Source organism: Conger conger, chromosome 8, assembly GCF_963514075.1.
Source record: "Conger conger chromosome 8, fConCon1.1, whole genome shotgun sequence".
In the NCBI taxonomy this organism is placed as follows: Eukaryota; Metazoa; Chordata; class Actinopteri; order Anguilliformes; family Congridae; genus Conger; species Conger conger.
In genome coordinates, this window is record NC_083767.1 from 17,266,763 (window position 1) to 17,282,977 (window position 16,215).

Below are 16,215 nucleotides of genomic sequence, written 5' to 3' on the forward strand. Positions count from 1 at the left end.
AAATGAATCATTTGTTTTCTATGCTCCAAAGATGGCGTCAGATGGTTATGGAGATATTACTTTTGAGGGATTACTTTTAGGGATCCAAACATTGTGACAAATAGTTCAGAATCAGAATAGAAAAGAGATCAGAATAGTTTTACTGCAATTACATCTGTATAAATAGATATTTAAATAGGATGCAATCGCAGTATCAAGACAAAGTATCCTTTCGTATGCAAATAAATGTGTGTATTAGCCAATATTTATTAAATTTTCATTGTACAATACATGCACATATTACAAAAGCAAGCCAGTAACTGATACAAATAATATTTTTCATGAGAATTTTCAAAGTTAAACATTTACAAGAACGTGTACTAAGGACGGTAACAATGGCACAATAACACTGGACTTGGCATCACATCTGTTCACACCAGGTGTCCACTCCAAGGTGACTGCTGACTTCCTAGAACTGACAATACTACTCTTCTTCAGGTTTTGATTTTACCACATTTAAACTGTGTTGTGGTCCCATTCTAACTGGAGCACCAGTCCGCTATCCTTGTGAAGATTATAGCAACAGCAACTCTCGCATCATTCAAGTGGCAAAAGCTTCTCCTTTCGCATCCACTCAGATGAATATCAGTGTATCCCTGAGAAACTCATATGTTTATCATCGACCCATCCACTCACAAAAGGCCCCTTACAAGAGATTAGGCGATATATATATATTCTTTAATCAACAAATGATTAAAGAATCATTAATAAAATTCTAATGTGCAGATGATTAGAATTTGGTCTGATGGGGAAAAAACACAGTAAAATTGTTGGGGGAAAGAAAACAACTTTGTGCACTATGTACAATTTCTATACATTATCAAATAAATAAAATGTACAGTCCTCTACATGTACTGATGTTGTGTGTATCCCAGGGAAGGAGGAGAACCTGCTAGTCCATGTAGTCAAACTCTTCCGGTATTCCAAAGGCTTTGTCAATGCGGCTGTCCTCAAACGCAAACTTCCTCTTGGCCCAGGATTTCATGGCAAACACATTGTCTGCAAAAAGACATCATTTTTTGTCCCTGTCCATATGTTGCATTTTATTAATGTACCAGGTTTAATTACTCATGGGGTAGCATAGAGTACAGTATCATATTTCAAAATATTTCACCAAATCACCTTGATGCTCACAACTAAAATGCATCAAGTTGTGTAATCAACATGCACACATGCTAACAAGATGGCAACTATAGACAATGCCTACTGTGCCTTAGCTGAGGGGTTTTGAGAGCTGAAGTGAGAATGGTCTATGGAAGCTGTGAAAGAATATCCAAATTATCACCCCCAGCCCTCACGCATTATGGAACCCAAGTGTAAAACTAGTGAAAATACAAAAATACCTTTAGGGAGTTATGCTTTCACTCACTTACTGTACCCAAATCAAACAGATTTGGGTACATTTGCATACACTTGCATTTCAGGTTTGTCAGATGAAGCCAAACAGTGGAAATATTTGAGGTGGGGGTAACAGTTATTCATACATAACAGTGTTTTCAAGGGTTCTTATCTGTACGTATATGCTGGGTTGTTATTTAATTCTACTTTGGCACTTAAATGGTGTCAAATCTAATTCATACCAAGAGCTTTACAGATGTTTATGAGGTAGCCTAAGTTCTGCTGATAAATATATTTTTTTATAGTCATGTCTCAAGGCATATAACCCATCTACTTTATATAAAGTGCTTCAATTGAAAACACACTGTAGCAGGCTTACTGTAGTGTAGTGATCTGGACAATGTTCTCCTCTCCTCAATTTAGTCTCAGTACACTGCTGTGGTAGTATACTTTGTATTCCTTCAAGATAATACTATACAGTTAATTCCAAACCGTAGCACCCATTTCGCTGAAATAACTGCAAGGCACAGCATCTTTTTAAACTGTATCGGAGGTAACAACTAATCTAGATGACATACAGATTGCAAAAAAGCTTTTTGCAATTACACTCATGTAAGAACCACCCACATACACCAAAAGGCGGAAGTATCTGAGAGGTGAAGGAAACACATGTCGTCTGACCAGGTGCTACTGGAACAGGGTTAATGTAATTTTGTTCTTGTTTATCTGACTCCAAAAGATGAGTACTAACGGCTCCTCTGTTCTAACAGTTCAAAAAAAAGGAACTGCAAATGTGCGCCAATAGTGTGGCTCTATTATGCATCTTGTGACGGCACTGGTGTATAGGCGAGTGATTACGGGGTGCAGGTATCCTAGGTTGCCTATGTCTGTTAGGACTCTAAACTGCTAAATGTGCAGTGGTGCGAGTCAAGAGGGTGTAAGTTCAAATTAATACAATTTATTAAACAATGTGCATTGCAGAAATAGAAAGACAATGTGTTACAAGAATTACAAGGTGTAATATGAATGGATATATGCAAATGGTGCGCAGGAGGTCGTATTAGCGAGTCTCCTCGAACCATTCCACGTTCCCCTCTATATACCCAGGGTTTACAGGAAAAAGAGTCACAAGACAGCGGTAACAACAATGGCTCTGTATGCCTAACAAATCTGGTTAACATTTGTAGCACAGCTGGATGCTGACTCACAGGTAACTTGCATTACCTGTGGTTTATTCCTACAAGATCTTTATTCAGCAACCAGTGTACCACACCACCAGTGACACCAAACTATTTCCCACAACATGATCTAAAGACACTAAACACCTGTATGTGGAAAACCCAGAGAAAGCACAATGATGGGAGCAATAGTCCTGTAATGATGGACACTGTCTTTTCATAAAGCCTTGCTGACCCTGTGTCAACATGGTAAACACAGTCCGTTTCCTTTTGGGAAATTCAAATGCCACAAACACAACAACATGTCATGCTGTGCAATTTATGGTAAAGAAACTATTACATAAATGCCTTTTCTGCATTAAGGTGGCTAATATTGTGGGGTTTGTTTTTCACTGTTTGTTTGTGTGTTTGGTGTGTGTTGTAAAGGGCTCAATGTCAATTGCAATAATGGGCGCTGCATTGCATAAAATCTCATCAACTGACTGCACTATCATATTGTTCATTTCCACAGCGCAGTATCTTGTGAGCACCAAGCAGGTCACACATCACAATCAGCAACCACCATGTGACAGGGGTCAATTCTGGACTGGTGTGAGGTGAATAGGTCGTTTCTGCTTTCGTAGATTTTCTCATCTCTCCTATGGCAGAATCTGTCAAGCTGTCATCAACTGTAAATCTGCTGGAAGTCCTTTAAGCTGAACTGGGGGGGTAGTTGGACGGTGGTGGAGGGGGCAAAAAAAACATGTTGCCTTTCTGAACAAAATAGAATGACCACAATGACCTTAAAGATATGCTGTATTTAAATTGTCACTTCAAAGCTCTGTGGAACGGAATATGTTAATGTCACTGTGCAATGACTGCACTGTACACATCCAGCACTGTAATTACCATAATAAGCAGTCAAATGCAAACACCAATTACTGCAGGAGGTTGCTATATGACATTCCTCCTGGGTCAATGCAACCTGACACTGGCATTGTCTCACTGGTCTTAATAAGAAAACGTTAATAGCTTTATAGATTTTCTTTTGAAATTTTCGAGCTTTCTAGGGGAAAAACTGCCCAACCCCCATGTTTCTGTGATGTCATTCAGTGGGAAGATGCGTCAAATTAGGATTTCACTCAGTGCGTTTAGAGATATGTAGATATGTGATTTCTTCAGAATCCTTCTCATCAGATCAATAACACAGTGTCATTATTTTAGGCAAAATTATGCTGCATGTGATCTCCCATGGTTGGGTTAGATTTGGACTTTAAATACACAGGTGTTTCTAGGACTGTTACTAGCCACAGCCACAGTAACTACGGATGGTGGACTCACCTGTCCAACGGTTGACAGCTTCCTTTGCAGTTCCACTGGACTTCCCTGCAGGACAGAGGGCAATAACGTTTAGGACTCAGTGTGAGGATTCAAAATGCGGAATAACATTACTAATGGTGGAACTTTGGGGTGATAAACATTGGTAGCTAATTAACTTTGACATTAAGCGATAAATAAATGTCACCACATGAATAGAACAAGACTGTACTGCTTGTGAGCTTTAGAGTTCCAGGGTTTAAGCCCGGTATCAATGCTAAATAGTGGCTAGTTTAGGATAATTGGCCAAACTAGCCCAACCACCTTTTCTGATTGTTTACTGAAACCAGAATAACAGGGCAGCAAAAAATATATATAATTTTGCACATTAAGGTATTAAGTATGTTTTCACATCAAAAAAAGGAACAGCCTGTCCTTGCTGCCCCAGATTATTGTCCTTGGATACAATGTCAATACAGCTTGGATACAAAACTGCCACTCATTGTAACCATACAATTTAAGTAATTGTACAGCACACTTGGCATTTGATAATAAACATACAGTAGTTAAGATTATCACTGTAAAAACTGCATATATAAACAGTAACTTCAACTTGTACTATTACAATACTATTAATGTACATTTCCAAATTAATGTAAATTTAACCATAATCTAATGAAGTACAGTAACATTGAGCTTGCCTTGTATTTACAAGCCCTTCAGCTTGAGTATTCAGCTTGAAATGTAAATTGTAAAATGCAAATATAATTTTACCTAGCGAATTAAGTTGTCAACTTAATAATGGACTCTCATTATTACTCAATTAAAGGGAGTTTAACTTCAATTAAAACTTGTGAATTAAAGACCAGTGAATATTTGAACAGATGCAATTGCCCTAGTAAAACAACACATGGCATTTAGTTTCCTCAATCGATTTGAGTAAGCAGAACTTTTAAAGCACAAAAGCTAATCCCACTGGATCAGTTCTTCCTGATAAGGCGTTAAAGATTAGAGCTTTGCAACTGAAGCCACTTGCCTGTGGCTAAATTCTTCCTATTCTAAAACTAACAGGTAAATGTTAAAAAATATCACGCTTTGCCCCATACATGCTAATTAACTGAGAGCAAGAGAAGAGGGATAGAGAGAAAGTCTGACAGAGTAATGATGATTCACTCTCTGACAGTCCAGGGAGGCAGGGGATAACTGATTGCTCTAAGATTGCACAAAGGCCATTCACAGCGGCTGTTAATGATCAAAGCTCATCCTTCACTCAGAACTTAATTGTAAAGGATTCAACCATCTCAAACTTTTAATGGATGCAGAAGCAGGTTTCACAAGGTGAGGAATTTAGAAATCTAGCAGGTTCCAAGCACGCTGTACTTACACCATTGTAATTTTACTGTCCACAGAAATAGACAAAGTTTATTCTAATACTAGGTTAGTGTCCAGAGGCTTCAAGCCTGGCCTGGTTGATGAGAAGCACTGAGCTCATTCCAATGGCTAATTTTTGACCTCCTTGCTCCTTGTCCCTTGCCTTACCCGGAAATTGATGTTTATCTTTAAGGAAATTCCAATCCGATAAATGTTCCTTCTAGGAGCTAGATGCTAGGGGCAGTGCTAGGAGCCTCCTACAGGAGGAAAACATGAGCCCATCCTTTGCAGAAGTATTTTTTGGAATGTGTGACGTATAAATGATCCACCGGTCACACATCTGCAATGTCTGTAACTGATGTGGCTTCAAATTGACATTTGACGGAGCAAGGACATGAATTTAATTTGCCTAATTCACATTCTCTTCTCTTATCGTCACCATCCGTTCCCACTTCCTGTTTTTGCCTCCCCTATGAGTGGAGCTCAGAGCAATGAAAGGAAGAAGGAGGTCAAAAAATAAGCAATTGGAATGAGCCCACTGCCAACTCTTATCTAGCTTTTACTGCAGTCTATGGATGCAGTCTCTGGCAAAACATCTGAATCAATAAAACAGCACGGAGAGGCTAAGCAAACCTTATTGAGAGAAGCAGAACATGGAGCTTACGACCACTCGTATGTGAGCATTTCACAAGAGAATAAGCAGATTCTGATTTAATGTTCGCATGTTCTTTTCCCAACGGAGAGGCAAGCTGCACATTGAACCGTTGAAAAACGGACTCAGAAACAGACAGTCCAAACTTATATTCACCGGCGGGACACTCGTGTTGCGTAAAGTGACCTCTGATAAGGACACCTGCTAAGTGAATGAATAATTATTCTGCAAGCTATGGGCGGTTCTGTACCTGATATATTACACTTACTCCAGACATGCCCTGGATTTCTCATCCTTCAGCACGATTGCCAAAGAACATGACGCATAGTCACGATGTCCTTTGTAAACTTGGAGGCGGGGGCTTTTAAATTATTTAAAATTATGTAAAATAGGTGTTTATCAACTGTATGCTGAAATGCTTTTGGAGTCTATCGAAAAAAAGATCATTTGGATAGACTGGTCATCAATCTAAAGAAGCATATTATACCCCAAGATGCAGACAAAGTATCAATATCTTTCAAGCCAAGTGCTAGAGGTATCATTAAAAAATAATAACCCTGCTGTGCAATCTGAGTACGTGCAAGTCCAATGTAAGTTGTTGCCTGAAACACCTGATGAATTACAGCAGAGGTGGTCGAGGCCAGCAGAAGGCCAAGCTATCTTGGGGTTATCACACCGCAGGGCTATCCCATTCCCCCACAGTGTTGTATCGTACAGGCCCTGATGAAGGGAAGGTGCATACGAACACAAGATAGGTAGGGTGAATATTGACCAGCGGGTATTCAACGCACTGCTCTTACATGCAGCCAATACAGTCTGTGGACACCTTTAAAATCAGATCGGAACTAATTCACATAAACGAATGTGTAATTCTCAGCCCTAAACATATCTTTGCCTACTTATAGACCAGTGGGGGCGGTCTGTAGCATAGTGGTTAAGGTACATGACTGAGACAGGCAAGGTTGGTGGTTCAATCCGCACAGCCGTTGGGCCCTTGAGCGAGGCCCTTAACCCTTCATTGTTCCAGGGGAGGATTGTCTCCTGCTTAGGTCTAATGTAATGTAATGTAATGTCTAATCATGTGCCATGGAGGGCTGAGAGTATACAGGTATATAAACAATAAAATCTTATGCATGCATTTAAACACATTACAGTACATTATAATTAGACCCTCAAATTCTCAAGTTAAATTATTTATTATTAATAATCAATTTTATTAATTATATTTCTTACATTTTGATCCCATAGCTCCACCCAATGAAAAGACTCAGGGTGACCTTTAAAGGGGACCAAAGCCAGTGACACCAGGTCCACTGTGTGGCAGTGGACCACAGATGTGCAGCAGTGGACCTGGTGTAGCAGCGGACCACAGGTGCGTTTCGGACGCGTCCCGTTAATGCTGCCGGTACTCACGGATCTCCTCCAGCACCTCCGGGTCGCACTCCCTGTACCTGTCCATGTCAGCCTTCAGCTGGGCCCTCTGCTCCCTCAGAGACTGGAGCTCCTTCTGAAGGGAGGCCCTCTCCTCCTGCAGGAGAGCGAGTCGCCAGGTCATCAAGTGAAAAGGGAAGCCCGTCTCTACTGGAGAATTTGTGTCCGCCGTACTTCCGCTGAGACGGAAAAAGGGAATTTTTTTTTTTGTCCAATCAGACAGGGGAGAAGTCATGGACCAGGTTGGGTTCAGATAGTGATCTATATAGAATTCAAACCTATCATACCACAGCACAGCAGGTCTGTAACAATCATAGTGAGTCAGGTCATTAAGAGGTCTTTAATTACGTTATCTAGGACTTTGCCCCATTAAAACTAGCAACTGTACCATACTGGGGTATTGCTTTATTGTTTTATAGGATGAATGCCTTAATGCAGGGCTGCCCAATCCTGTTCCAAGTTATTTACCGGGCAGTCTGTAGCCTAGTGGCTAATGTACATGACTGAGATGTGGAAGGTTGGTGGTTCAAGCCCCGGTGTAGCCGAAATACGATCCGCAGCTGTTGGGCCCTTGAGCAAGGCCATTAACCCCACTCCGGGGGGGGATTGTCCCCTGCTTAGTCTAATCAACTGTAAGTCACTTTTGATAAAGCGTCTGATATAGCTGTAATGTTTTCACTCAAACCCCAACAAAGCATAAATCATTGAACAGTACAAGATCTCTTTGAGCTGCTAATTAGTAGAATTAGTTGCACCAAATTAGGGTTGAGATGAAAACCTACAGGATGTCAGTTAAACATAATCTCCAGACTGCTTCAGTATCGAGTAAAAATGACACGTATACAAGAAAAGACCTGTACATTACTTACCATTTGTTCAATTTATGGCAGGTTTCACAGACCCATATTAAGCTTAGGGCTAGACTAAATTGAGTTTTGTCCGGAGAATTTCCATTCAAGATTGAATTTAGTCTAGGCTTAATCTGTGTCTGTGAAACCGGCCCATAAGCGTATGACTTATCAGGCTATGAAGACTATTATACAGATTCTCAGGTGTCCCATGCAGTGCTTTCATGCTATACCACCCACCAATTATACCGTCAGCCTCACTTACTGCTGGTAGTTTCATAGGTACAAACATCCTCCAATAAGAAACTACCAATAGCAGGGATTATCAACCGTCTTCACACCTGACTCCCAGGTAAAGGGAGGGTGGAAAACCAGCAGTTCTCGGATCTCGAGGACAGAGAGTTGCTGATCCCTACCCCATACTGTACATTACCCGCTGTTCTCCGCCAACAACCAAATCTCTAAGGTGATCAAGTGCAAACAAACAGAGTATCTAAAACATCATTATACCGCCAACAAGAAAAGAAAAAACGGTGAGTCACAAACACTGGCAGAATATGAACACTGGCAGGAAAACAAAATCATTGGCATTGTTGGATCTAACAATATGAAAACAAGCAATGCCTCAAAAGCATTTTGATTTGAAGAAGGCCTTGTTTGTGTGGTTCTCTACGGTTTGCCAAGGAAATGTTCAGGTCACCAGTAAAGTTTTATAAGAATTATTTGGCAAGAAGTATTAGAATAAAGTAAGTTACGCAGAATTTGTTGGCAAAAAAAGACTCTCATGCTGGAAAGACTATCACAGCACATTATTGTTTTATTCAGAGATAACACACTGTAGTATCACCATCATTATTGTGTCATTATTTTCATATGTAAATTTCCTTTTCTTTCCTAGACCCTGTTTTATTGCCACCCCCACTTAATGCCAATTTTCCCTTGTTCTTTTTTTTTTTCATATAAAGTCTGCCACTGCTTCGCTTAGGAGACCTTATTGAAGATGCAAGGTGATTATGACTGTGAAGAGAAAGACACAAATGCAGTCACTCACATTCCCCATGAGCCTGACTGAGCACAGCAGGAGAAACACTCATCCATCAAGCTGCCAGTGCCATATTAAATCTTCATATCTTCTATTCACATCTCTGACAGCACTTACAGCACAAGAAAACTGTCCCCATGTCAACCATTAAAAAAGCCCTTGGGCTTGCAGTGCTCTCTGTAAAGGGAATGACTAATGTGGAGTGACAATGGCTATTACTTTTTAGTGATTCCTATAGGGACACGAGACTCATTTTCAAGAAATTGTTGCTTGTATGTGGAGAACAAAATATCTTCTGAAACGTACAGTAAAAAAAGCTTTTTACGATAAACCACCAGACCATCGATACTGTAATAGTTTGAATCCATGAGAATACTAAAACCAAAAATCTTCATATTACTCCTGAATCTGAAAACAAAGTTACATGTTTTTGGAGTGTGCATTCAAAAGAAATAAAAATAACTTACAGTATCTTGACGTCCCACTTTAACCTTTTCGACAGCCTGCTGTAAGGTTTCTTTACGTCTCTTTGCTTCAGAAAGCTGCAATATGGTAAAAAAAGAAGAAAGTCAGACTGAATAGCTCCTGGGTATTCTAGCATTCTCATTAAAAAACAAACATAGTTAATCTACAGTTCCACCGCAATATCCATGACTCATCCCAGTGACACATTGGCGCTTCTTGTGCAATTGGCGAGCCTAGCCAGGCTGAAAGGCCTGTTTTGGCATCATGTTCCTATGAGATAAAACACACAGTGCCCAGAATTGCCAGGGATATGAAGGAGAAATGTTATTTTAGATTAAGGATTCTTTAAAAAGGCAGTTTTTGTTGGATACCATGAAAAGCCAGCTTTTGTCACACTGTGACGTTCACATGGCTCAGGCCAACTCGTTCCCACAGAAAAAGTCCCAACATTTACGTGCTCCATGCTGTAATTCAAACAAGATCCCTCGTGAAATTTGACAGAGAACCTTACCAGTGTGTAGTGTGTCTTAAGGAATGGGATATTATGGAACTGAATGTGTCACAACCTGTGTAAGGATAACGGTCATGCTAATAATCTGCATCTTGGAATTTAAACATTTTTTCTTTTCTAACTTTTCCTCGTTCCTGTCTGATAAGACTGCGAAGATCGGAAGTTAATTCTTGCGAGCTTCAACAGTGTTTTCTTTTGTTGTTATTGCCCTATGTCCTCAGTGTAGCAGGAATTAAATGCCATACATTTCTGTTTTGCAGATATAAGAAGCATTGGAAGCAAAACAAGCGAAAAGATCTTTCTCTGCAACTTCCCATTGGCCAACTTGAAATCCAAACTCCAAAAGCGCATGCATTTCTCTGTTAATGATAGCGATGGAAAAAGCAGTCTTTTGTAAAACACACTTTCATTGTGATGTAAGGCACTTATGCTCTGTGCAGGACACCCAGGTACATATACTGCGAGGCTAAACAACTTACTCAACATCAATTTGCAAAATAGTTTCATATCTCTGAACTGACTCACTTCCACAAATTATGTAATTTGTAAGAATTCACGGAACAAGAACCAGGCTGCCTCAAATTTGGGCACCAATTTTTTCTCATGCATAGAAGTTTGTGGACAGATGGACAAAATATAAAACATAACAAAAGGTTTTTCAGTGAAGCTGGCTGTAAGTGGGCAGAAGTAAAAAAACTGCTGAAATGTTCTACCTGAATGAGCGTTCACTGGAAGCAGCTGATAAAATCTCAACTCGGGCTGCAGACTACAGAATCATGTGCAAGTCAGTGACAGTGAAAGTGGGTCACAGCAGAAGCTCATGAGATAGATGACTGTTCTGTAGTTACCTTCCCTTAAAACTGCTCAAATTTCCAGCATGTGAAACAACTCATGATGTAGGAATCCTGTACAAACAGCTGTACATTTAGCATTTAAATAAAAGCCACCATATCTTCCCAGCCCCACTGAATGCACTCTTAGATAGGGCACCCCTGATGGAGCCCTGCAGAGAACAATGTGACTTCCTGTTTCGTTTAAACTGTTCACTCGTGGACATAGTCCACACCATGTCACCCCGAAAAGCCATAGTTCCTATTAATATTGATAGTCATAGTCATAATGATAGTGATGTGGGAAGCGAAGTGTGCTAGCATCAGCTTGGCCGCTAATAGGAAGTTCCTACCATCGACTATGAGGCTCTGTTGTTCAGACAAAATGTGAAACAGGAAGTAAAAGAACAAGTTTTTCTGGTAGGCTGCAAAAAAAGGCCTTTGCAAACACACACACAATGAAGGTGGGCTCCTGGCTTCACAAAATGCCCATAAATGGCCGTTTCTTTTCTCATGCTTTTTTCCTTTTTCTCCCCAATTTGGAAAGCCCAATCACGCTCACGCCGCACCGCTGACTGCAACCTCCGCCGCCCATTTGGGAGTGTAGTCCAGCATGTCGAATGACGTGAGCCACTGGTTGTCATCGCACCCTGGTTTGTAAGTCGCATTCAAATGGAGTCGGAGGAAGACCGCCGGTGTGCTCGTGGGGGCCGCAGTCGCATGGCGAGGCTCCATAAAGCAGACCAAGCGAAGCCCTTTTCGTCCCCGGGCCTGTGCCGGTACCTGTTTCTCCAGCTCATCCAGTCTGCGTTTCCGGGCATGGAGGGCTTTGCTGGGGAAAGCCCAGTAGTAGTTTGAAGTGCCAACCCTCTCGCAGTCCACCATGTTGTCGTCCACTAGACTCTGCAGCACGTCCTTCACTGACATGGGTGCTGAGCAGGAGAGGAACAGAGCGGTTAAACTCAGATCCCATAACCCCCCACCCTCAGTGCGGAACATACATTGCTGTATTCACACGTTGAATGAAGGTACAATAACCGTTTGAGTGTTTATTCCCACTGGGGAGTTTTTTTTTCCCTCTACTGCTCACTTTTCATGGGTTCAGGCCCTCTGCAATTGTATATACCATATCTATTTGGACCCTTTAGTCTAAAAAAAAAGTATAACATATACGTACAAATATGGTAAATGGCCTTTTTTTTTAATCAATAAAAGTTGCAAGCAAAGCAAGAGACACTGTTGCGGACTGTATTCTTAAAAATGTATTGGACAACACAAACACAATAGACATGAGAAGCTATACCATGAAAACACAACACAAATGTTAAAATTAAAACCTGGTTACGAATCAAAACCTCGTACAAGGTTTTGAGAATGTGAGTTTTGTCATGTAGAAGGAACGGTCTGAGAACAGGCAGGTGAAGTTTGTGTGTACAACCACCAATAGAGGAGCGCCTTAGCAGGTGAATAAACAGAGAGGTGTCTCCTAACAATAGCACTACAACTGTCCTCTGGATCGTTATAACAAGGGTAAGTGCCATATACCTCAGGAAGAGCTAATGTCCCTCTTACCTGCATAAAAGAGGACTTGCCTCTGTACAGTACATATTGTACCATAGTCTACACCCTTCGCCAGCTGTGAACAAAGCTTTCTTCTGTTACAGTCAACGGGTCCGACTCTTTACACACGGTTTACTTTACTCTGTACTCAATATGGATGTGCCACTGGTGTGTATAACATGTGAAGTGTAGGTACATACATGCATGCAAGAGAGAGAGAGGGGTTCCAGGTCAAAACAAGGTCACTATAGACCATTACTCACTGATTCCTTTGGTCTTTGGAGCGATCTTCTCAATATCCTTCAGCTGAAACACATCTTTCTGGATGGAAATAAGAGCAAAGGAAACTAACTGTTATACATTCAAGTGGAAGAAAATGATAGCATGCATACAGCACATATAAAAAAAAAAAAGCTGGATCATAGCAAATCCTAAATATGACAATAGCCTGGATTCAATATATGTTTTGATATAATTCTAAGTTAAATTCAAGTGTTATTATTTTAGAACGACTGCCTAAGTTGCAAACGTTTGTCTTAGAATTAAGTTGCTATGTTATGTTCCTTTGTATTAAGCTACATGAAGTGAGAGAGAGAGGCAATGGCAAAATACACTTCTGAACCTTTAGATGAAGACATTCAAAAAAAGGCTTTCTTCAGATCTAGCCACCTGTCCTGAAAATATTTTACCGGCAGTAATGTGGTGCATATGTGCATAGCAAAAACGTGAACACGATGGTTAACCCATTTTAGTAAAAATATTTTGCTGCTGCAATCGACAGCTTGCAATATGACAATATTTTCCTGCCGGTAATGTGGTGCATATGTTCATAGGAAAACACTGTACATGATCCAATATCATCTTTAACCTGTCATGGAAATAATTGCAATGCACAGGCTGATTTGGGTGAGATATGGTCTTTCCACTGCTCAGTGGGTGAAGATAGAAGAGGCTTTCTACAGCCCCTGCCCTAGTCCTACGTGAAAACAAAAGTCAAACCGTTCTCAGAGCAGTGATAACGACAAACCCCACATCCGCGCTAAGCTGTATTATTTAGGTCATATCACTGTAACGAACCCACAATTACAATCCCACACCCCCTCATCGCCCTCCATTAGCCGGGCAGCTGAGAGCTGTGACAAATGATTCCACCCACGAGCTTGGGGGCTGAAAGGAAGTGTGCATTTACAAAAAAAATCCCCCCCACCCCACCATCACTGCTAGCTTCCTTCACAATGTCAGATTCCTTCAAACAATGAGCATGGTTAGAATGTGCAGCGTCCATTGTCTTTGTTCAAAACCATCTTTGAGGCTTGAGAACGTTCTGTGACAAGATAAAATAAACCATTAAAAAAAGGGCAATTATCTGTTTCTGGGTGAGTCAGTATGTAATCGTTTACATTGCAATGTGCTCTACACGCCACCTGCTGGTTCAAAACAGCATAATCAGAATAATCAGCCAGCACTGGGACACGATCTGGCTCATCCTGCAGGGGAGTTAAGGTGGAGTTAAAGTTGGCCAGCAAATGCAACAGTAAAGGAATAAATAAATTATTTTGCCTGCACTTGCTTCATGGCCCCAATTTTGTGGAAGTTCAGAAATTCAAAAGACATAAGGACAGAGCAGCAAATTCATTTCATGCTCACAGCACAACAGTGAAGTAATCATGTACGGGTGACAGAGAGTATATTAAACAGAACACTTTCTTCCGCACCTGGCATTACAATTACATTTTACTGCCAAAAATTCTATTTGATTCATTTATTTGGTTCAGAAGATGAAAGACCCTTGGGTAATTTATTTGTCTGAAGCCCCGGAGAGAAATATTGTCGCTGACTGCTTTATTAGATCTCATGAGGATGTCTCCTTCGAAATAACACTGCAGTAAGAATACAAATACAAATTATCACACTGCTGTGCGTTCAAAGGAGTAACTTGCTCTACCATAAACCAAGGCACCTCTTTTTTAGAGTAGTGTCTTTCACTCAGTTTCACTGAATATATCAGACAGATCAGCACTGACCCCATCTGGTTGGTCTCCTTACTCCTTACTTCAGGGTGGCTACAAATAAGTTTACTGCTTCCAAGTCATTATAAACCATTTAAATGCTGTAAATAAATCACTCAGACATTATATATAACCAATATATAAATGTGTAGAGCTTGAAAAAACAAGACTTCAATTGACTAATCAGCTGTGACACGGCTGGCCTCTGCAACACAGCTTTGACTACTCACCGTCTCAAAAAATATCTCCATCATTCGACTGCGCTTCTCCTCCAGACTGAGACCTTTCTTCTTTGACTGTGAAAAAAAAAAGTAGAGACAGATACAAAATATGTGACAGGTCACCAACTCAATAAATGACTCCACCACCACTTTGTGACAAAAAAAATATTAAAGGGCCAAATACATTATTCTCACCTAGTACACTGGAATGTCTTGGAAAGTTTTCAAAATTTACATTCTTTAATTTGTCCTACTAAGACAGCATGCAATTTTCAATTTACAAAGACCCCAAATGCAATATTTAGGCTGTGTTCTATGATTTTATCATAGAAAAACGTACAATATAAATACTATGGTAACGACTTGGTACTGAAACATGATCATTACTTTCGGCTTCACAATACTGTTAGTTGCTGATACTGGAGACCCTCCTCATGACATAAATACTGGAGGGCCCAGAGGTGAAACCTAACAAGCTATGTGATGTATGCTATAGCAATGTGCACACTGTAGTTACCAATAGCAATATCACCTTTATGTCCTGAACTGCAACCGCAAGAGCAAAACACTATTCGACGTTATATTATATAGCTAGTTCAATAACTAGTGCATTTAAACAAGTATCACAGATCAACCATTAACACTGTGAGTTAACTTAGTTGACTCTGGCTTTTTAGATTTGCTAGCCAATTTAATGTATTAGTTAGCAAGCCAAAATGTTGTCCGACGTTAGCGAGCTAAACATTGCCATTGTAGACTCAATGGTGTTGACTCGTTTAAGTTAATCGTATTTTCTGATTTCACCGCCATCGTAGCATCGATTTGTCCCATTCCTTAACTAGATTGTTGCTAAATAGAGGACTAGCACAATGTTCGCTATGAAACTGAAGTGACTAACGTTTGCTAAGTTCACGCTAGCTAGTTTTAACGTTAGTTACTCTAGCTACGTTAACGTTACATGGTTAGTTGCTACTATCAGACAATCACAAGTCGCTGGATCTCAGATCACTTACCATAATGTACTAACTTATGTTGTTTGTAGCTTGAAAAGAAACTGAAGGTTTGCTTTGACGTTAACAACAACGCGTGTCTCCCTTGATTTACCCGCGTCTCGTAGGTGGGAGGCGCCTGAGCCCTGGTGCTTTGAATGCTTCTTGGCTACAACAAGTGGACTCTGTACGTCCATTAGCATGACGACATAGCTATACTGTACCCTGTACCCTATAATGAAATAGTTTGGCTTCAATACATCTACAATAACTTGTGAGGGATATATACAGTACACTCACTGAGCACTGTATTAGTATATACTAATACTGGGCAGGGCCTCCCTTGCCACACTCACACAAAAATCACACTCAACCCACCCTGTCTGGCACCAACAATCATTCCACTTAGATCACATTTCTTCCACATTCTGACAT

The 16,215-nt window shown here is 40.5% G+C and overlaps 1 protein-coding gene across 4 annotated transcripts; it reads right to left on the reverse strand.

Annotated features, from left to right (window-relative positions):
• Positions 1-226: 226 nt before the first annotated feature.
• mnd1 (meiotic nuclear divisions 1 homolog (S. cerevisiae)) lies at positions 227-15,963 on the reverse strand. Of its 4 annotated transcripts, none has more exons than XM_061252793.1 (8): positions 15,805-15,963; positions 14,801-14,866; positions 12,825-12,882; positions 11,785-11,933; positions 9,663-9,737; positions 7,326-7,402; positions 3,876-3,920; positions 227-1,038 (listed from the first exon to the last, which is right to left on the reverse strand). In XM_061252793.1, the coding sequence occupies exons 1-8, from the start codon at positions 15,805-15,807 to the stop codon at positions 990-992; spliced, it is 522 nt and encodes a 173-aa protein (XP_061108777.1). In that variant the 5' UTR covers positions 15,808-15,963; the 3' UTR covers positions 227-989. The 4 variants fall into 4 exon arrangements, 2 of the variants coding, with proteins under 2 accessions (XP_061108777.1, XP_061108775.1); XM_061252791.1 differs by having other exon boundaries at positions 7,288-7,402; XR_009709420.1 differs by having other exon boundaries at positions 943-1,038; positions 7,288-7,484.
• Between the last annotated feature and the right edge of the window lie 252 nt (positions 15,964-16,215).